General features: G+C 49.5%; 8 protein-coding genes across 8 annotated transcripts; 5 read left to right on the top strand and 3 right to left on the bottom strand.

Moving 5' to 3' along the window:
• Positions 1 to 1,634: 1,634 nt before the first annotated feature.
• VFPPC_07375 (CFEM domain-containing protein) lies at positions 1,635 to 3,487 on the top strand (the record flags this gene model as incomplete). The annotated part of the gene is made up of 8 exons (XM_022428554.1): positions 1,635 to 1,727; positions 1,776 to 1,911; positions 1,966 to 2,147; positions 2,208 to 2,247; positions 2,296 to 2,363; positions 2,415 to 2,797; positions 2,847 to 3,230; positions 3,484 to 3,487. The coding sequence occupies 8 exons, from the start codon at positions 1,635 to 1,637 to the stop codon at positions 3,485 to 3,487; spliced, it is 1,290 nt and encodes a 429-aa protein (XP_022284158.1).
• Positions 3,488 to 4,840: 1,353 nt separating this feature from the next.
• On the top strand, positions 4,841 to 5,360 carry VFPPC_16577 (hypothetical protein; the record flags this gene model as incomplete). Its single annotated transcript, XM_018294330.1, has 3 exons — positions 4,841 to 4,931; positions 5,084 to 5,145; positions 5,211 to 5,360. 3 exons carry the CDS (start codon positions 4,841 to 4,843, stop codon positions 5,358 to 5,360), a joined length of 303 nt encoding a protein of 100 aa, XP_018139611.1.
• Positions 5,361 to 7,679: 2,319 nt separating this feature from the next.
• VFPPC_07373 (hypothetical protein) lies at positions 7,680 to 8,735 on the top strand (the record flags this gene model as incomplete). The annotated part of the gene is made up of 1 exon (XM_018286243.1): positions 7,680 to 8,735. The coding sequence occupies one exon, from the start codon at positions 7,680 to 7,682 to the stop codon at positions 8,733 to 8,735; it is 1,056 nt and encodes a 351-aa protein (XP_018139612.1).
• A 1,188-nt stretch (positions 8,736 to 9,923) lies between these two features.
• Positions 9,924 to 10,565, top strand: VFPPC_07372 (hydrolase; the record flags this gene model as incomplete). Its single annotated transcript, XM_018286242.1, has 1 exon — positions 9,924 to 10,565. The coding sequence occupies one exon, from the start codon at positions 9,924 to 9,926 to the stop codon at positions 10,563 to 10,565; it is 642 nt and encodes a 213-aa protein (XP_018139613.1).
• Positions 10,566 to 12,709: 2,144 nt separating this feature from the next.
• Positions 12,710 to 13,237, top strand: VFPPC_14224 (cyclin-like F-box; the record flags this gene model as incomplete). Its single annotated transcript, XM_018291993.1, has 1 exon — positions 12,710 to 13,237. The coding sequence occupies one exon, from the start codon at positions 12,710 to 12,712 to the stop codon at positions 13,235 to 13,237; it is 528 nt and encodes a 175-aa protein (XP_018139615.1).
• A 368-nt stretch (positions 13,238 to 13,605) lies between these two features.
• VFPPC_14223 (hypothetical protein) lies at positions 13,606 to 14,427 on the bottom strand (the record flags this gene model as incomplete). The annotated part of the gene is made up of 2 exons (XM_018291992.1): positions 13,606 to 14,088; positions 14,158 to 14,427. 2 exons carry the CDS (start codon positions 14,425 to 14,427, stop codon positions 13,606 to 13,608), a joined length of 753 nt encoding a protein of 250 aa, XP_018139616.1.
• A 3,706-nt stretch (positions 14,428 to 18,133) lies between these two features.
• VFPPC_07370 (hypothetical protein) lies at positions 18,134 to 18,457 on the bottom strand (the record flags this gene model as incomplete). The annotated part of the gene is made up of 1 exon (XM_018286240.1): positions 18,134 to 18,457. The coding sequence occupies one exon, from the start codon at positions 18,455 to 18,457 to the stop codon at positions 18,134 to 18,136; it is 324 nt and encodes a 107-aa protein (XP_018139617.1).
• A 1,491-nt stretch (positions 18,458 to 19,948) lies between these two features.
• VFPPC_07369 (ycfA-like protein domain-containing protein) lies at positions 19,949 to 20,782 on the bottom strand (the record flags this gene model as incomplete). Its single annotated transcript, XM_018286239.2, has 1 exon — positions 19,949 to 20,782. One exon carries the CDS (start codon positions 20,780 to 20,782, stop codon positions 19,949 to 19,951), a length of 834 nt encoding a protein of 277 aa, XP_018139618.2.
• Between the last annotated feature and the right edge of the window lie 176 nt (positions 20,783 to 20,958).

Here is a 20,958-nt window from a genome sequence, read left to right as displayed (position 1 = left end):
AGCCACATCTAATAACATGTAATGTGATACCAAACAAGCTTGGCATACTCTCTGCAATGCCCCAATTGGGACATTACCACACACTACATGCACCACTACACCAAAATAGTCGATACCGATCCATAAATGTTTCAAGCCACGAGACCAGTGCCCGAAATCCTGCTTTGGAACCAGTCGCCCATGCAGCCAGGCTATCACCAGTGGCCAGGCATCGGTTCTAGAAGCAGAGGCTGGCTGTCACAATGTCTGCAACCCAGTACGTTCTTGCTCCAAACTTCAGATGACGATAGCCCTATTCCTGCCAGGGACACAGCAGCCAATTTCGATAGTCACATATCACCACGCCATGTGGCTGTTGACTTGGGACATGGCACCTTCAGGCTAAATGTGGTGACACTGCGAGGTGATGTCGCCTGGGCTTAGGCCAGGGGCCCCGGCTACTGTTTTAAAAATGCGGCTAGTTATTTGACAGCCCTGATGACATTTGACACACCAGGGTTCTCTGCTACATTGTTGAGTTTCTGATGTGTGTTTTTGGCGCTTGGACCTGAGCTGCGGCCGCAACTAACTGGCGCTATCTCCAAGTGGCAACTTTTTGAGTTGTGGCGTGTTGGTGGGAGGGTGTGAGTTGTGATGCTGGACTGTTGGTATTTGTATTTGTATTTGGCAATTTAGAATCATGTATTCAATGGATGAGGAATAAAGAGGTTGAGGTTACGAATAGCCTACTGTGAATTCCTAATAACTAATTGGGTAATACTAACAGACTCAACCCAACTCAACTCAACTTAGAATTGACATACTTAGAAACATAACCCACACGGATAGATATGGAACCTGGTAAGCTTTCCCCACAGATTCTTCAACGATCCACCTTCTTGCTTCCCCCAGCTTCGTCATTTTCAACTCCATCATGTTGCCCTGTAGTTCCTCCGTTCACAAAACACAATCGTCTGTCTGAACGGACGCTACAACATCCGTCCCATCCCCGGATAACCCTGATCCCAGCCATGTAATAAATTATGCACGTCTCCATCACATCCGGGTGGGTAGTGTGAGTTTCTTCCCACATCACAAAAAACGTGGGGTTGCAACATGCCAGACAAGCCACTAGAATAACCGACGAAGCTTTTGGGCATTCTATTGGAAGCATGGGGGACCTGTGGCAGACCTTGGCATGCCGCTAGTAGACTCAGCCAGGCTGCTCGTCTTCTTTTCTGCCAGCCATGGTTGATCTGCGACAGTAAGGCTTTCGTAGTTAAGGGGGGCACCTCTCTTTATCGCCGACTAACTTCCTGGCATGTCTATTCTGGACATCCAACTTTCCGGAGACATCGACTGGTATCGATTGGTGAGAATGTGAGGTGCATAGCAACCGTTTCGGTAACAGAGTATCCCAGGTCAGTCGTTCGATTGTCCTTGTCTCACCGTGGGTCGATACTCTGGGCAGCCAGTCCATTCAGCCATCTCTTCCGCAACTTGAGGAAGCCTAACGGGTTGTGAGACAAGGTCAGGGGTGGTATATTACATATATAGGTCCACTCTTGCTGGTGGTGTTTCCTGCAAAGGGAGACAAGCAATTGTGTGCTGGTCCGTTGTCATTCTTCTGCGACGGAATGCCATCCTTGGGCAATATGTTGTTCGCGATATGGGCTGTCCTGGCTTCGGTGGTAGTTGTGCCAGTTCTGGCTGATACTTCTACGGGTTTAACGCTTCCTGCATGTGCGGTATGTGCATCCCACGACGTGTGACGGGCCTTGCTAACAACTAGACAGGAAACTTGCTTTACGGATGCATTGAAGACTTCCGACTGCTCTGCCGGCAGGGTAGAGTGTCTCTGCACTGATGCTGTGTTGTACGGAGAACTCGTTTCCTGTGCAAAGGAGAGTTGTATGCCAAAGGATACTCTGGGTGCGTTTGCTTCAACAGCAGCAAGATTCGGCCGTCTGCTAACATCACCATTAGTGACTCTTAATACTACATCTACTACTTGCCATCTTCCCATCCGTGACGAAAGACCGCCACTGGTTCGCATGGCAATTGCATTTCTTAGCGTTACCAGTGTCATAGTTGGTCTTCGTATTTACCAACGCATTTGGTTTCGTGCTGGGCTTAATTCTGACGACCATCTCATCATACTATCCTATGTAAGTCTACTATACTTGCGAGCTCCTTTGATACCAAGTTGCTAACGAACATGGCTAAAGCTTTGCGGGATACCAAGTACTGTTATTCTTATCGTTGGGCGTACGTGATTCCTCAACACCCCGAAAGAATTTCTACTGACGAGCATAGTTGGGGGAAATGGCCTTGGGCGAGACGTATGGACCGTATCCTTTGACCAGGTCACCAACTTTCTTTACGTGAGCTTCCTACCAAGTACCCCTTTGATCTGCAAATGCTAACCCTGACAGTACATGTATATAAACGAAGTGCTCTACTTTACACAAGTATTCACAGTCAAGTTGTCCATCCTCGCCTTTTACCTGCGCCTCTTCCCCGGAACCACAATCCGCCGACTCATCTGGGGCACCATCGGCGTCACATGCTCCTTCATCCTCATATACGACTTCATCACCATCTTCCAATGCCAGCCCGTGACCCACTACTGGCTAGGCTGGACTGGGGAACAAGAAGGACGCTGTCTCAGCGTCAACGCTCTCGTTTGGGCAAACGCTGCGTCGAGCATCTTCCTCGACGCATGGATGCTGGGCCTTCCGCTATCCCAGCTGAGAAGCCTACAATTACACTGGAAGAAGAAGATTGGCGTTGCCCTCATGTTTAGCGTGGGAATATTGTAAGTCGATCATAGGCATCACACGTATCAACGTCTAATCCGTGGGTAGTGTCACCGCCGTCAGCATCCTCCGACTCCAGTTCCTCGTTCGGTTCGGAAGCTCCGCAAACCCGACGTGGGACATGTATCCAACCAGTTACTGGTCGTGTGTTGAGTTGAACGTCAGTGTATGCTGTGCGTGTATGCCGAGCATGCGGCTTGTACTGGAGCGTTTGTTCCCGCGGATGTTGGGCTCCACGAGGGATAGACTGCATGATTCGCCGCCTATAAGTCTGTCGAGGCATCGACGTGCCATTCGGAGTGCGGATCCGGACCCGACCTCGAAGATTATACAGTCTAGGGAATTTCAGGTTGAGTATTTTACGGATGGGGAGGGGTCAGAGGGGAGTAGGAAGGAGGTTTCGAGATGGGAGACGAGTGGCCGGAGGGCTGGGTAGGTGACTTCTAGGTGGGAATGAAGGAGAAATTGGGCGGGGGAATCAATGAGTAATGAATATTATGAAGAAGTTTGACTTTACGGGACTGTGCAGGCCGTCATTTGACGTAATTGTTAGTATTGTATACCTAAGTGCTTGAATTCTCTACAGACTATGACCGGGATTTCTCAACGTATTGAATAGTTCACAAAGATTGATTTTCAATGACGCTAACACCTGACTTGTTAGGAGACGGTTCGTCCACAGAAGGTAATGATACAGGAGTTATGGGTAGTTCGTCTTAAACACCCAACAATTGCGCTCCATGAACTGGAAAGACGAAATCAGCTCATGGTAGTACACTCCGCATCTTACAGGATTGACAACCTTGAACGAGGAACCGGGACATGTGGATTTAGTCCTACGCCCTTTCATATAGACGACGCGCGTACACTTGGAGCCGGACGTGTCGGATTCCAACGTCTCCAAGTCAGCCTTGAGAGCTTCGGAGCATCCAGAACCTGGTAACAATAGGATGTTGTGGTCCCAGCACTTTCCGCGTCAAGTGCCAGCCATGCATGTGAAAAGAAGCCCACACAGAACTCAAAGTCATTCATTCCAATCCCTTCATACGAACCAAGTTGGTCCGCTAATTCAGGAGACTTTGTTACAGACTTAGGCATAGGACGTCCGGTCTGTTAGCAGGTCACCTCACGTAAACAAACCTATTTATAGCCTGATCAAGTCGACCATGAGGCACAATCTCGTCATGCTAATACTGCCTCAAAGACCTTACTCTATCTGATGAGACGCCAACTCATACAATATCCAATCATCCAAGACACTCTCTTTCAAAATACGACCCTTCGTGCTCTCTCTTCTGTACATGAGACCGTATGCATAGCTACCCAAGTGAGGATGAAGTAGTATTGAAAGTGAGGCAAAGACCCCACCGATCACTTCCTTAGTCCAATTAGGAAGTAATTCAGAGTCAGCTTCGCTTGTTGCTAGCATTATTTGAACTCCTCACTGTTGAAGCCAATTTGGGCTATTACGCTTCCTATATCTACCTGAACACTGTACAACTCGTAAGCGACATGGAAACCGACCGAAAGCGAGAAACGAGAGACAACTGTTACCCAAAATGTTCAATCAGATGCAGAGGAACCTGTGCCTAGTCGGCTTGAGAGCTCAGCCTTATCAGCTGAAATGCAACGCTGGAGATCAGTTTTCCACTGCCGGCCATAAGGTTGGGAGCGTTATGCAAGGTAAGCACGTAGGTAGTTGTCTCCCTATAGCAGCGAGGCGAGGGTCCGATGAAATGATCGACACGGGAAACGGCTATTAGAGATGCGTCCACCAATTATGATGCTTCGGCTCAGAAATGTCTCAGGTATGTCGTATTATAGTTGTTGGTCAGACTACTTCCGAAATCATCATGACAACATAAACGTATTTCATCGTACTTTCGTATTATCGTATTAATCAATGAAGTTGGAGATGTAAAGTCAAGTGTGAAAGTGAGGCTCTGCCCTTCCGAATAAGTATATAAATGTGAGAAGGGCACTCAACTTTTCATCATCAAGCACTCATCAATAAGTTCATTCAAACAATATTTCCTTCTACAATGCAGACCAAGTTTCTTGTTCTCGGCCTCGTTGCCCAATCTCTTCAGGTCCTGGCCGCTCCAGCACCAGACGCAGGAAAGGAGGTGAAAGGTATGCAACCAGCCTTGCCATTCTAGCCAGCTGTTTTGTGAACGGAATATAATCTGTACTATCTCTCTGCGTCAGCGGAGCATTCCCCTTTGCTGGAATGACCTGGCGGTCATTTTTTTTTGTGATATGTTTCTTTGCTAATGGTCTACTAGAATTCAAGTCTGTTCCATCCGACAAGCAGCTTGTCAAAGCTCACGCAGCCTCCAAGGACTCTGTAATTGCAGATTGTAAGAAATATACAACTTTTCGTCTTCGAGCACAACTAACGATGAATCATAGCCTGCTACTGGTGTGGCTCTCCTTGCGGCGGATACTATTGCTGCGATCCGTACCCTTACTGTGGTTATTATACCAACCCATTCCAATGCGTGTGCTACGCCTAGATATTTCACAGCTGCGGTCGCTCAAGACGGTATTGATATAAAATAGATGACAGTCTGTTCCAGGTAAAACTACTAGGTACGCTATTAGTTAGATTTTACTATCAATGCAGACTTGAATCTACAACTGTGGTCCCATGCTGATGAGCCTGATGTATTTTTACGTGACGTCATTGGCAAAAGCTGCTCAATCGGTTTGTAGTGGTAGCTCGAACTGTCTTTCCAAAGAGCGAGGCGTAATCATACCCCGTTCATGATGGTGTTTCCTACATATTGGTTGTCTCCAAGTCACCTTATTTGAGCATGTCCATTAAGATTGTTTCATCTTATCGACAGGAGCGACTCCAACCTGTATTTAGGGCCTTCTTTTGGCGGCCCTGGGGTCAGTCGGATGTTTGAGGTCATCTGTCATCGGACATCAGAGGTCTAGCGGCTCCCGTTGACACCTCGTCTTGCTACAGCTTCGAATGGGAATAGTACTCTTGCTGTCGAGTGTCCCGTTTGTCAGCAATCTTTACGGAATTGGCTTTATCCAGAACCTATTGTTCAACAGCGTGAAATGTAGGCCCTAGTATGTTGAGGAAAGTAAGAGGTGAAGCCCAATGCATCCTGGAGCCTGAATGGATGAACCTCGACGAGTAATTCCCACCACCTAGCCATGAAGCCTCGACTTGCGCATGCGGCGACGTGGTTTTGCGGCCCGACTGGCAGCCAGCCTCTGTTACTGTATCATTTCTGTTCTTATAAGGCAATAAGACACAAATATTCTTGTAACTATAGCTCTATCCATATGATGTTCAGGGACATTTACTGCGCTAGCAATCATAAAGTCCCAAAGCATCATATTAGTCCTTCTTCTCATTCTATACCATAGTTGTTTATAGTTGGGCCAAGTCAGAAATTAACCAGCTTATATGACTTCACTCTCTTTGCTCTAAGAAACTGTAACATAAGCCCTAGGGGGATACAGCAATTGCCCAAGATCTAATTGTGATCCCGTAATCCTGAAGCCAGATAGACAGCATCACCGATTACTTAGCCAAGGAAAGAATATTAGATTTGACGCTCTTGAGATCGCACCAAGAACTCATCCCGGTCCATTTTGCCAAGAGTCTAAAAGGCTGGTTGTCGCCGTCTAATGCCACAGCTCAACAGGACGCAGGTGTAGTCTCGTCGCCGCTGTGTCTTGTTATAAATTGCGTGATAAGTCCAATTACTGCCGCACATGCCAAGTTGGCATTGTCCTTGGGCATTTCTATAATTTCGCATAAGCTAGCTTTTCATGCCAAATAGGACCCATCTTCTTTTTACCTCTAAAGCCACATGTATAGTATGCATAAGAGACTTCATTTGGTGGTCCGGTTGGTCTGGTACCCCTGCCTTGCCCGTGGACCAGTTTATAATAAACATTATATAACACGCGGACAGGGGGCCCCTTGGCTGACGCATCAAAGGTCTGTATACGACGTATCCAAGGTATTACCGTACTCTTTGTATGTGTGTACGCGTGAAAGACAATTATTCAGCAACAATGGGCCGAGTTACCTGAGTCATCAATACGGCCATTTGATTCAGCCAAGTGTGGCAGTCGCTTTGCACGACTCTTTCAAACTTATAGCCAAGCCCTTGTGTAATGCTATATGCTTTTAATGTTATGTAAAGCTTAATAGATTGACAGGTGGCTGCCTATATTGCACCAGCACTAGTAAGCAAATGGGCTTGCCGCTTGCGCCAGGAGTACGAGCAACTCCGTCACAGTGTAGGCTCTCCCTCAGCGTAGACGCGAGAGGGCGACTCTTGCGATGCGAGTCTACATGCAATTCAACTTGGACTCCAATAAAGAAACTCCAAGGGCCGTTCGCCCTAGCTGTAGCTGGCGGCTATAACTTGTTTTCCTTGCATAGTGTAGCACCCTATAAAATTGGCAAAAACATATTGCAACTAAGCCAAGCAAGCTTGGACGCATAACGTATGCTAAAATGTGCTATCTCGGAGTAACCATGCCAAGCAATAAGGTATTCTCGAGCAAGTCAAGTTCTCTGAACCGATGCATTAGTGATTAGGCACATATCATGCTATCTCTAAGGCAGTGCTATTGTCACTATGTATATATAGACACAGGTTTGCTGCACTTTATATAAAAAAAAAAACCAAGCAAACCATTACATTCATTCTTTTACTAGCTTCTGCTTCTTCTCATCACTCTGTGAAGACAGACACCACCACACTCGTTTACAACTCGCGAAAAAGCAATCTCGAAGCTTAACCTCTGTTGTGCCAGTTACTGGATCAGTCCTCCTCTACATCGAGTCCACGTCGTTATCCACTCATCACCAAGCTTCATATTCGTGCAAAACAATCGCTCAAAATGCAGCCTTCTTTAGTAATGGCCCTCATGGCAGCCGGAACTCTCACCGGCCTGGCCACGGGCACGCCACACCTGGGACGGCCCAAGGGTTGGTGTGACAATGCGGACTGCAGCAAGGTTCCTGCGCCCTTCACCCGCCGCGGCGTCGTTTCCGCCCGTGACGACCAGTGCCAGTACTCATGCCACCTGCGCAGGCTGCGCGAGGCGGCGGAGAAACGCGCCAATGCAAAGCCGGTCGACATGGGCATCGTTCCCAGCGCGGAGGAAATCACAGTACCAGAGCCGGACGACGCGGAGCCGTCTAAAGACAACAAGAAGAAGCGAGCCGCCGAGGATATGAACATGCCCGACGCGCTCCAGGGTGGCAGCGCCGCAGCCTCCATCTTCGCCTCCAACCCTAGCCTCTTCAGGCGCGCCGGCGAGACTCAAGCTGCTCCGCAGGTACCCGTTGGCCAGTTCGACGTGGCCGTCACCAACATCCCCCGTCGCAGCGAGGGTCCCTGCAAGTTCGCCGTCGACGCCAGCCCCCAGCCCGAGGAGTCCGGGGCCGGCATCGTCTGCCTGGGCTCCGCCGGCCAGAAAATGATGGAGAGCATGACGCGCGCCACGGTGGCCATGTTCGCAGCTCGGCTGGCCGTCGAGTACGACCGCAGTTGTGAGCTGAAGTCCGACACTAAGGCTCACTTTGAGGGCCAAGAGGACAAGTCCGTGTCTCCGTTTGATCCTAGCAGCACCGCTGCGGCGAGCGCTGAGGTGCTGGACGAAAACACCCCGGGAGGGCACACCTTCTTCCTTAGCTGCGGCGCTGTGTTCCTCTACCGCCCGTTGTCCGGCCCTAGCGGCACTTCCGTAGCTCCTGCGGTCAGGATGCTTCGCGACGCGCGCGGCTTTGTGCCTCTGATGGCCGAGTCGATTCCAGCAACTGTATTCCCTACCAAGCAGTCTGCTAGGCGCCAAGAAGGCGGCGCGGCTGCAGGTACGACCTATAATGCCTCCAACCCACCTCCCTGGCTTAAGGCGGCCCAGGCTGAGGCTGGGACTGCTCCTAAGGCTTAGTTGGACCAGACCTGTTTCCGCCTGTATTTCTTTTCGCCCGCAGAGGATGTATTAAGCTTGCTGTCGCTCTTTTCCCCCCCGGGTTAAAGTGCTCTTGCCTGAATTTCTTTTCCTTCTTTCTTTCCATTTGATTTGATTCAGTTCGCTTTAACAGAGAGAAAAGACAAAAAAAACTTGGAAAATTTTAAAAAAAAAAAAAAGTAGATATATACTCTATAAGCAAGTAGAACACAAGCGAGTAGAATACCTTACCTACAATTAACAATACTCTATTTTTAATTCCAATTTCTTTAATCTATAAGCATGCAATGTATACAAAAAGAGAGGCAGTTAGTGCTAGCTATTTAGGCTAGAAAATAAGACCAAAACCTTGGTGCATAAGCTGCTATAAAAAGGAACTCTCTCCGGGGAGTCAATTCAATTAATTAATTCACTCACCTGACAACTGGTATCCATAGCATCTGCGATAGATTGATTGTCAATGAGAGCCGCTTTGACCTTTCCCTTTTCGTCACATCTGACCATTTCGTCTCAACCTTCCATTTCTGACCTTTCCTTGATATCAGCAACTCAAATCAGTCTACAAAAGGAGTCATGTTTTCCTCTTGTCCCTGGATAGTCAGTCAAGTAGATATCATTCAATTCAAATTCTTTGCCCTCAATCTCTCAATTCCGTAACTATCTTGCGATACACCTGCCGTGAACGTGTGGCGTGGAGAGTCGAGACTGTGTGCACCACGATTCAATCAGCGGCGCTGTTAAAACAATTATTTGCTACAGCCACCAATTGATTGTCCCAATCCGTTGACACATCCATTGAGAAATCACCCGACAGAAAATGCAAAAAGACACGCTGCCATACTCTACTCTGGATGTTTGAGTTGGTAGTTGACCACGTGAACACCCGTCGCGTCGTGTCCACAAAATTTCCCCTCAACGCGCTTCCATCGCCAAAAAAGGCGACCATGTCCGAATCATGCACGCTACGAAGAGACCATCTGTGGGGTTTTACTCACTTTTCGCAGCTAAAATGGCATTGTTGCGGTATTGATTAGAAATCCGACTGTCAGATTGGCCGATATATACAAACTGGGTAACCTCTTCATCCTACGTGGAATTCCCATCGTCTCTTAATCAATCTCCATCATCGAGTCAACATCCACCCACACCAGTGGCAGCACAACCACAATGGCCGACTTCACCATCGACGACGCCCTAATCGCCAAAGTAACAGCCTACGTGGAATCCTACATGGCAAACTACGACCCCTCCCACGACTTCAACCACATCCAGCGCGTCCTCCGCCTCGCCAAACACATCCAGTCCACCCTCCCCTCCACATCCGCCGGCATCGTCACCCTGTCCGCACTCCTCCACGACGTCGGCGACAAGAAGTACCTCAAGCCAGGCGAGGACTCGACCCGCCTCGTCTTCGACGTGCTCCGCTCCTTTGGCGCCTCTGCGCCGCTCGCCGAAAAGGTGCAGGCCATTTGTCTGGGCGTCAGTTACTCCAGCGAGGTGAGGGACCCGGGCAGGGTGGTCAAGCTGGTGGAGGAGCATCCCGAGCTGGCGGTCGTGCAGGACGCGGACCGGCTGGATGCCATTGGGGCGGTTGGGATAGGCAGGGCGTTTGCGTTTGGGGGTGCGAAGAATAGGGATATGGGGAACACGATGGAGCATTTTGAGGAGAAGTTGGTGCGGTTGGAGGGGATGATGAAGACGGAGGAGGGGAGGAGGTTGGCTACGGAGAGGACGGAGAGAATTGTCTTGATGCAGAAGTGGTGGAGGGATGAGACGGCTGAGGATGGTTTTGCGGTGGTATGCCGGTGAAGGGGTGAAAGTATGTTGCTGATGGTTGGAGAGGTATATCAAAAATGAGATTCTAAATTTACGTATTAGATTAGACATTAGACCATCGTCATATCTACCTGCTCCTGCGATCGTTCGTCCTCCGTCTCCTCCGAACAACCAAATTATACAATGTAAACCCCGAACATCCAAGCCATATCACCACCAAACAAACCACCAACACCGTAGACCAAATCTTAAACGCAGCAGATGGCAATATCTGACCCAGCTGGATCGCCGAATTCGAATAAACTCCCTAGACCCATTAGCATAAGTCAAATCCCAACCAGCATCAAACACTCACCCACGGAAACACCATCGCCCACGAAGGCAAATGAAAAGCAACCTCCCTCCTCCTTCTCAGCCTCCCAACCACATCCCTCACAATACTGATAACCGCAAACGCCCACCAAAACGTGCCCTGCCCCCAATTCACAAGCCCAACAAGCATGCTCGCAAACGCAACCGTCTCCGTCCCGCGATCCCCAAACAAAACCACCTCGCCCTCACCCCCCAACTTCCCACCCAGCTGATACACCGCCCTCCCCAAGCTCTGCAACGCAAAGCTGCTCTGCCCCCACGGCCCGCACAGCACCATGTGCGAGTAAATCTGCTCCGGCGGAAACTCGTGATTCTCCCCCGTCACCTGGCCCCACGGCTGCAGTATCCTCGCCAGATACAGGGCATCAAATACAAGTGACAGCGGCAGCGCCAGCCCAATCTCCAAATAGGCCACCACTATCATGGGCACTTTCTGCGCGGTGCTCAGCATCGCGGACTGGCAGAGCGTTCCGGCGCCGGCGGCAGACGTGAGCGCCGCTATGAGGGGGAGTTGTGTGGCGGGCGTGAGGGCTCTGGTGAACCCGCCCTCGTGGGGGATGGAACTGACGAAGATGTTGGGGATGCCGATGCACGCGAGGACGGCGAGGAAGCAGTTTATCCACCAGAGTATGTAGACGGGGAGACTCCATGCGTGGCCCCAGGAGGGTATGACGACGAGGGAGAGCATCTGGATGGCGGACATGAATGCTATGCTTATGCTGGCGAGGCATGCTGTTTCAACGGTGGAGGTGGTGATGGACTTTATGGTGGACAGGGGCGATGTGAGCAGGCGGACGAGGAAGATTGTGAGAAAGACGGCTAGGAGGACGATGTTGATGAGCCAGAATATGATGGAGATTGTTTCGAGGCCGTGGAATTGGTAGGGCAGTTGGTGGAGGACGATGGCGAGGATGCCGGTCCCTTGGGGGATGAGGAAGCATACTGTTGTGAAGGAGGTGAGGGAGTCGCGGGGGAGTTTGTATATCATTTGTGCATTATTTCTAGGACAATGGTTAGTTGATGGATGTTTGGGTTGACGAGTGTTTCTGGTGAAGTTTGAGGTTTGAAGCGATAAAGTTAGTTTGACTGGATTCTGACGTCAACGTTTGGTCACCATGTGGTGGTTGACTACATTGTGGGCAGGACAAGGAATAACGAGCTAGTACGGAGTACGGACTGGAATAAGAATACAGTTCAAAGTTGACATTAACATTTACATTCTGTATCGTATCATTGACGTGTGGTGAATATGTTCCTGCGTCAATCGATCTCTTGGCAGTGTACAGTGAGACCATCAGGGTTGCATCACCAATTGTCTCACCAATTGTCTCCAGCCTCCACCAAACACATATCACCAACAAACCATCTCTTATCCAAAAGCCACAACACTGTACAGTAAAACTTCCACCTGCACCTTTCAACAATTCCAAATCGTCAGCACTTAAAACCAGATGCGAGTGCGAAACCGGACACTCATCCACAGTCACAAGAACCACCCACGTGCCACTGCCACTCTCACCCACAATCATCATCAGCCCTACGAAATCAAATCCCCATTTCTTCCCGCCATACAATCCGGACCCTGACCCCGAAATCGCAGACCCTTGTTCCCCGAATGGCCAAATTCCCATAGTAAGCTCACGTCAGTCCAACTGCCCCACCGCCACCGCCAGTGAATTAACCCACCAAGGCGATATCCCGCGATGAACAACACCGTCAGCCGAGTCAAGCACCCTGATGACCCTCAAACAAATATCATATAGCCCATCCCTCTTCCATATCCCAAATCCGCCAAACATGCCAAAATGAACTCCCTACCTACTGAAATCATCCGCGAAATCCTCCTCCATCTACCGCCCTCGCCCTCTACCCGCCTAACATGCCACCTCTTCAACGCCATTCTCGCACCCCAAATATTCACGACCATCCCATCTTTCACGGACCTCAAGACCGCGATGCTGAAGCTTGAAGAGGGCGCTAGTGAAGCGAGGAGGCGAAACGTCACGTCTATTTGGTCTCCGCGGTGTAGCGTCCCGGAGGATATACCCCTTCCGCAGAGTTTCTTGCTCGCTGCGTTTATTGCGTTTCACGGTAGACAGTGGAAACCGCCGAAAGAAGTGGAGTGGGATTCTGATAGTGGAATTTGCTTGGATGACGAACCGGAGAGTAATACGAGGGAAGTGACGGTTCGTGATGTTGGAGATATGTCGGAGGAGGGCTTGAAGGCGGCCATGTTTCGGTACGCCTTGTATTTGAGTTATTCGTATCGAGGCGAGGGAGAGGCACCGTCGTTGTGGATCTTTGATGAGAAAAGCTGGGCGGGCAAAGAATGACACAGGTTGAGGTACATTGCTTAAGAGGCGGATACCCTGATGGATACGATTTATGACGGTGTACAGGTTTAGACTGGCGGGAGTTTTTAGAGCATCGAGGGGCGTTTGTTATTTTATATACTACCATACAACTCGTTACTAAACATGATTGCTCTCTACTACATTAATGATATCGTGCTCGTGTAACCTCTGCATCCTTTGTCAAAACCGCACCATTAGTCGTGTAATACGTCGACCCGTGGATATCTTCTCTGGTTAGGGTAAATTAAACTTTTGCGTCTCGCGTCTCGCGTCACTGCGTCCCGCCGGCTACTTCACCACCTTTGCTCAACTAGCAGACCGAATGTGTCCGTATTATAGTTCCTAGGTTAAAACAAGAAAGCAGCGAGGAATCCGGCAGCGGCCAGAGCACCGACGGCATGATTGGCATTCGCACCAGCAGTGGGAGTTGTAGTCTTGGAGGTAGTCTTAGTACCAGGAGGCGCAGTGGTATTACCAGGTTTGCCAGTGGCAGTAGAAGATGCTGTAGGGGCAGGGCATTCGTCAGATTCAGTAGGCGACCAAGTACCAGTTGAGGTCAGCTTACTGGGGGAGGTAGTAGGAACGGTGGCAGTTCCCAGGCTCGTGCGGGTGCCGGTGCCCTCAGGAATAGTCACAACGCCGGTTTTCGACGTGTTGGATGGGGTAGTCTGGGTCGTTCCTGACGGCTGGCTGGCGGTACCAGTGGAGGTTCCGGTTCGAGTACCAGTGGAGGTTCCGGTTTGAGTACCAGTGGGATAGAGGGTTGGCGTAACACCGGCAGTGCATTTGTCGGCCGCAAGGGTGGATTGTTTCGGGGTGTAGACAACACACTGTTACCACATCCGTCAAGTGGTTAATGCAAGAATGATATCTAACAGTTGGAAGAAAGAACAACTTACACTCTTTTGGCACACAGCATCAAAAGCCTGAGGTCCTGATTGCCAACACAAGGCCGTACGTCCAGCAGGGGGGTAAGCAGCAAGGACGTCGTTGCAGTTGCTGCGAGTGCCAACGGCGTTGGCATCACAGTCCACGATGGTAGTGGCGTCTAAGCAGAATTTCCCATTGGCCTTGGAGCAGCTAATCTGCGTTCCTGGCGGGATACCTCCATTAGGAGCGGCAGAGACAGCTGCGACGGCAGTAGTGAGCAAAACCAACGCAGTCTTCATGATGGGAGCTGTTGCGAGATGCCAGTGACGTAGGTGGTGATGTGGGGTGTGTGTAAATCGGTGGTGTTGTTGAGGACTCAAGGAGTCTGCTGTATAGGTGATAGTGGTAGTATGCCAAGATGCAAAGCGAAGGACACAGGTTTCGGTTTGTTTGAATCGATCACACACGAGAGTAGGAAAGACACGATGCGGCACTCATGAGGCGGCTGCTCGGTTCTTATAGCATACGCGGACATGACCATATTCATGGTCGTACACGGGGGGCTGCTAGCTGCGGCGATGTGCCACCGGACCTCCTGTTTGGATTTGACTGGTCACTGAGCAGCACAACTGCAGGGTGGGCAATGTTGATGCACCAGACCGTACAGCAAGTGCCGGGGCCGTTGAGGTCACACCCAACAATAGTCTAGGCTAACCAACTAAAATGGTGTCTCAAAAGTCGGATGGCAGGGTCATTTCGGCCAGTTGAGTTGTGACTATGCACGGCAGTCGGCCGAGGTGTCGTGGCTGAGAGTCGATGGATGTGTAAATCAGGGAAGCCTCTGACGAACAGACCTTGGTATCCTGAAGGAGCTGGTATGGCCTTGCTTTGATGGGATCACAGCGGCGCTTGATGGGCGAAGTGCGCTTGTTGGGTGACCTCTACCTCAACCATCCATCCAGCAGAATGAGGCCTGTGCGTATACGAGAAGTTGGGCACTTCGGGTTTGTTATTTTTGATGCTGCCTTCGGAGAGTTGAAGTGCGTATTCGGTGAATTTGCTTTGACTAGTTGTGGCCCATCAAAACTGGCATCGTTACTGGCCGTTCCTGGCAGAATGTGAGGGGGAGTGCGTAAACGGCTTCGTTCATGTGGCAGTTAGTGTATTTGTTAGTTGGCTAGGCATTGGTCGCCGGGAATGGTGTGGACAGAGCCATCAAGAGGATCAAATGGAATAATGCAGGGACTTGGTGGCGTTGTTCGAACATTTGTTGATACATCAAGATCAATGGCTTATTTGCCAGTCTGTGAGTCTGTGGAACACGCAGTGCACAGAAGGGAGACCCGTTTAGGAAGGATGTAACCAGAGCATAGTGGAGCCTTCCTGTTGGCCCCTGCTCAAGTGCTCCTGCCCAGTGCTCCTCCCATGCTCCTTCCTGGCCCAGTTGACCATCATCACTCCCCCAACTTTGTACCAGGCAACTTCGGAGTACATGGCCATGCGCTCATGTCGTCATAGGGTCACTTTGTCCTCCTGACAAGATGTGAGATGTGCCAAATTACGAACAAATGCTACCACAGGGCGTTTAGTGTGTTTTATTTTTTGTAATTGACTCCTTCATTCTTATTCTGTTCATGGATCCTATTTAGTCTGTTTCTGATGACCCTGCACTCTGTTCAGTAAGGCCGAGCTGGCGTTGATCTCCCACTCTCTCGTTGATCACGACTCCTATTCGCCTTGCTGACCGGAAATCATCAAATTCGAGCGGCCGTCTATCCGCCATGAAGTACGTCGTCGGATGTCCTACTTGCTATCTGTGCGTCGCACAGTTTCTCAATCCCTCGAGTCCATCACATTTATACGAGAGCTTGTACCCCCTGTCATCTGCACGTTTTCTGCGGATTATGCCCCATGCGCCCACAATCACCCGTGCTGTTTTGCCAGATCTCCAATAGCCGGAGGCTGTTTCACTACTTTCCTCTCATCTGGTTTCCACAGACTCCACAAATCCTTTTTCTCTTCTAGGTTGTTTCTTTTAAGCGTAATATGGCGGCCGTTCCTCTCTTTGACATGTCCCGGCGGGCTGACACGTTAGCTAGCCTTGACATCCAAACTCATTCCAAATCACGCTCCAAGATCCGTATTCCATAGCCGCAAAGTATTTATAGCAAATGCTACCCAACGTTGGTCCAGTCCGCAGGGCTTGATGCCTTCCGACCTGATGCTACGTTGGCATTTTGTCAAAATCTAAGGAACATGAGGCTGTTGTGCTTCATCTGCTTCGAACAAATGAAGAAGGCATCATGTTCTTGACGCGTTGTAACCAATATACTGGCTGCTGCGCCTTGAGGCACAACTGACGATGCGTGCAGCCCCCCGGGAGCCAAAAAGCTATTTCCGCCCCATCTCATATGGTTACATTGTTTCAAAATCCATGATGGCATAAAGGGTCGGTAGTTGTGCGTGGCTCTTGTCACAGCAACGACATCATCCTCCAGGACAATCCTTGGCTATCGTCATTAACCTGCCCAAGGCACCGCATTTTGCAGAACTACATCACAGACAACCTACTACGTACCAATATCATTGTCATCCGATATTCTTCCTTGCTCCTCTCCAATGCCCCCAAGTTACTTCAGACGAAAAGTCGCCTTTCGGGACAAACCCATGAGCTCTCAATCACACCGCAGCTGCACCATCCCGACCAGTTTGTCTCACAATAATACACGACATGCCTACCAATGACGATGCTCCGTGTTACCACTTTTGTCACAAATTCCAAGACATGACCGTTCGTAAAAACTTAGACCTGGTCTCGTATGATGCCCTTTGTTGGTTCCTACCCTCTTGGCGAGCTCGACCAACACCACTCCATAATGTGCTGTCCAATCTACTGGGCAATTTATGGTGTACTCCATGCCTTTTCGTTGATTGTTTGCTACTCTTAGCGCAATGTAGTTAGGATAAGAGCAACGAACGCCCGGATCGTCAACCAATCCTCGTGCGGGGACTACTGCATTTCCAAGGAATTGACAACCGTGGCATAAGGCATTCTTCGCTTGTCATCCTTTCTATTGTGTAATGTATGTCGGTGCGACGACGGGCAGGTCCCGATGTTGATCAACATTGTCTGGGTAACTGGAAATTTGCATGATTTATTGAAGAGGGGCTTGCGTACATGGTATCTGCGTACATGGTATCTGCGTACATGGTATCTGCGTACATGGTATCTGCGGCATATGCTTACACTCTTGTGTTATGCTGGCGTGTGACGGCGGGAGCAGAGATGTCTATTACTCCGTACTCCGTAGATCATGGGTTGATGTGATGAGACAGAAGTTCTGTACACCTGTAACAGCAAGTGTTTACCCATATCCAAGTATACCAGACATTAAGATGTCTTGCTATGGCGCAGTATTTCCTTTGTTGCTGATCTAATAATGCCACTGTTGTAATACCTGCTTCCTGGCGCCTAATACTCGCCCATGGTACTCCGTTTAATTGCACGTAAAGGCGGCACTCTTTCAGAGCGGTGCCAAGTTGTCGTCGCTTTTGTGATTCACCTTGAATGCGGAATCCTCTGAACAAGGTCGTCTTATCGAGCGTATTGTCTTACCAGGAGACATTGGGGTCTGCCATAGTGCCAGTCATGCCCATTCATGGTCGTTGCTTAACAGCCCAAGTTTCACTCAGAAATCACAATACTGTCTCCGAATATGTTCCATCCGGAGCTCATGACGCTTCGGCTCCAAGAATGTATCTACTGCACTCTCAGTGAAACCATTCACCGCAACGCTCCTGGCACAAGTATACTTCCAATAGTAGGGGAGCCACCCTGCTGTTTCCCAGTCAATAATGCCGACCACTTGGCTTCCCTCGACCAATACATTAGACTTGCTAAGGTCTCCGTGCGTAAAGGTAGGCATGCCGAATGATTGTCGATAAAAGCGAAATATTTCTGACAAGTTTGGCGGCATAGTCTCGTAGTCTGTCTCAACGCTTATGTCATTTATCAATGCCTCGTGGAATTCGTGAATTGATGTATAGAGACCCCAGAATAGCTTGGAAGTAAACGACAATCATAAACGGGCCGCCGGCTGAATTGGCAATACCTATTGTCTTGGGAGGTTTGATGAAGCGAAGTTCTTGTATCATTTGCCGTGGCTGCTGGAGTATACGAGCTTTCGATTCCTCGGGGAGGGCATCCCAGCCGTGGGAGGCTATGTGGCCATGGATCATGCTCATGACGATGTACGTTGCGCCTTTGTCGGTGAAAGCGCAGTATACTTTGGGTACTGGGATGGATGTCTTTTCGGCCACGAATCGCATTGTATGAGCTTCACCCAAGTGTTGGAACGGTTTGACTTTGATGCATAGGTTGGAAACAGACAGATGGCCTGGGCGAGGTTTCCAAACCTTCCGCGCAATGTTCTGATACCTGATCTTGATGAAACAGACCGTTCATAGCCGTTTCAGCGGTTCAGCGTTGATACGGCCATCGTCAAGTGGCATGGCTTTGGTCGCACGCGGGAAACAGCTAGATGTTTTGCTGTCAGAGACCCCGGTGCTGCCCTTGGCGGGCATTGCGGCATCATTAGCCCAGTGCCATGATGATTCGACAGCGATCAGGCCCGTTAAGGGTATCGATTTGAGTGTCTTGTCAGAGTTGAATGTAACGGAAACAGGTTATAGCATTAGGACCAACGTGTTTGCTTGAACAACTCATTCGAAGTCCGCCATATTATATTTCCGGTTGGTAATACACATCAAATCGACCAACACTGCAATTCTCATCAACAGACATACAGCCGCATCCCTCCCAGTTTCCCAGTCTGTGATGGCGTTTCCGAGTGCATTGCTGTCAGAACAGCTGTATGAAAAGGACATGGAGGGTTACCTGCCAGGGCGAGAGAGCTTCTCGCGTGAAATTGATGGCGGATGACTCCTTCTTGGGGCCAATTGAACAATATGCGCCCAGTAATACCTAATTGTTGTTAGAATCAAACGAAAAGTTTCATTGGCATTTGGACTTCACAGTGAGCAAACCTGTTTGGAACACCTCGAGCGCATAACCCAACGTAGAGGCGGTCTTTCTCCAAAGGCATGATAGTGTTCTCGGGAGTGACACTAGAGAAAGGTATGGTATGTATAAGTTCAATATTCCCACGCTGAATTGCTGTTACAATAGAGTTGGGTCACTATTTATGTTATGTACTAAAACCACGACAACCACTAAGCCTTATGCCGCACTCTATGCGATATACAATGCGTGTTACTGGGCTAAGCTCGTTTGACCAGCATAATTCTTTATCTGGGCGCCATCCTTGCTAATGCTGGATTCTAGATGTGTTCAATTGATCAACCTTGCCACGTATGAGAGAACGAGCTGTTGAGGTCAGCGTTTGCTTCGCCTTGGAGAAGAATATTTTGCCACTAACTATAGGTGTGACACAGCATTGGAGGCATGACAGCACCATGAAAGGGTTCGTCCTTTATGCACACTTTAAATACACTGTCAAGCTTACTTAGGTTGTTCCATTAACTGTAGACACTCTATTACTGTAAACTGAACACTCAAAGTAGTTCCCTATTCCGATCCTCGCCAAATACAACACTTTGCGCCATGTATGTCCTTTCTGTACTTCCTTGTTGTTTAGTTACCGTATCGAGACATCCTGCTCAAGTCTCTATTCTTCCAGAATATCACCTTCAGATCTTCATTTGCAATTTGAGTATTCGCCGCTCCGACATCGTACTCGCACAAAATTCATACAATAGATACTAGTTCCATGACGGCTTAGGCCGACCGCAAGTTCTGTTTCATTTATCGTCAGCAGTAGGCACTGGCTTCTCCGCTGTCTCGTCAACCCCAGCGAGAACGAAGTGCTCCCTAGTCCACCCAAAGCGTCGTGTAAGTCGTCTCCCAATTTCGGATCGCAGCATAATGGGATCAATCTTCGGGACTGGATGCGGGCGATGGAAGATGATGGACTTGCTCTCCGATGTTGCTTCATCTGATGTGTCCTGCAGTTCGAAGCGTACGGCCGAGCCGCCGCAGTTGATGGCCACACAGCCCGCATGCTTCATGGCCTGCACGAATTCGTCCCACGAGACGGTTCTGCACCTTTCTTCGGCTGATTCGGGGAAGATGAGGCAGAAAATCTCCAGGTCATGTTTCGCAACTGGGCGTCGTTTTACGGCCAGGATCTCTGTAGTATCGCCGTTTTCGGTAGCAGACTCCAGCTCTTCTGATGCGGTGCCTCTAGTTTTGATCTTGTTGGAGGTCGTTACAACTTCAACGATGCACTTGGATTTGTTGGGGCTACAGACTTCAGAATAAGCAAAGCGGCTTCTTGAGGGCTCTGTCTCGGTAAGTAGGGTAAACGACGACTCCTCCTGTCTCACGGCCTCAGCGTACTCAGGCGTGAGATGCAATGACAATGCAGCCAGCCATTTGCGGGTGTTCTCATTACTGTGAGAGTAATCGTGGCAACCTTCCTTCAATATTTTCCGCATCATCTCCCAGAACTTCTCAATTGCTTTTCGTTGACTCCTGGACTCATTGAGTCGAGCCAAACCTTTGGGGCCGTTTGGAGCTGGTTTGTTGTAGAAGAGGGCTAATAGCATGTATTGGCCATCTAGAATAAACTTCATCGGCAGCTCAAAGTAAGCTAGTGGAAAGAATCTCAATGGAGGAAATTCAAACCCCGGAACTATTTGGCCTTCGGCGAAGTTCTTTACAAACCGTCGTGACCAGCTGCTTTTAAACCGCCTCAAGTGATGGGTGACTTCGCTCACAGCCGCTATGTTGCTGATATCTCTCCTTGCGG

Source organism: Pochonia chlamydosporia, chromosome 7 (genome assembly GCF_001653235.2).
Source record: "Pochonia chlamydosporia 170 chromosome 7, whole genome shotgun sequence".
Classification (NCBI taxonomy): Eukaryota; Fungi; Ascomycota; class Sordariomycetes; order Hypocreales; family Clavicipitaceae; genus Pochonia; species Pochonia chlamydosporia.
This window is presented reverse-complemented; position numbering and strand designations above follow the sequence as displayed.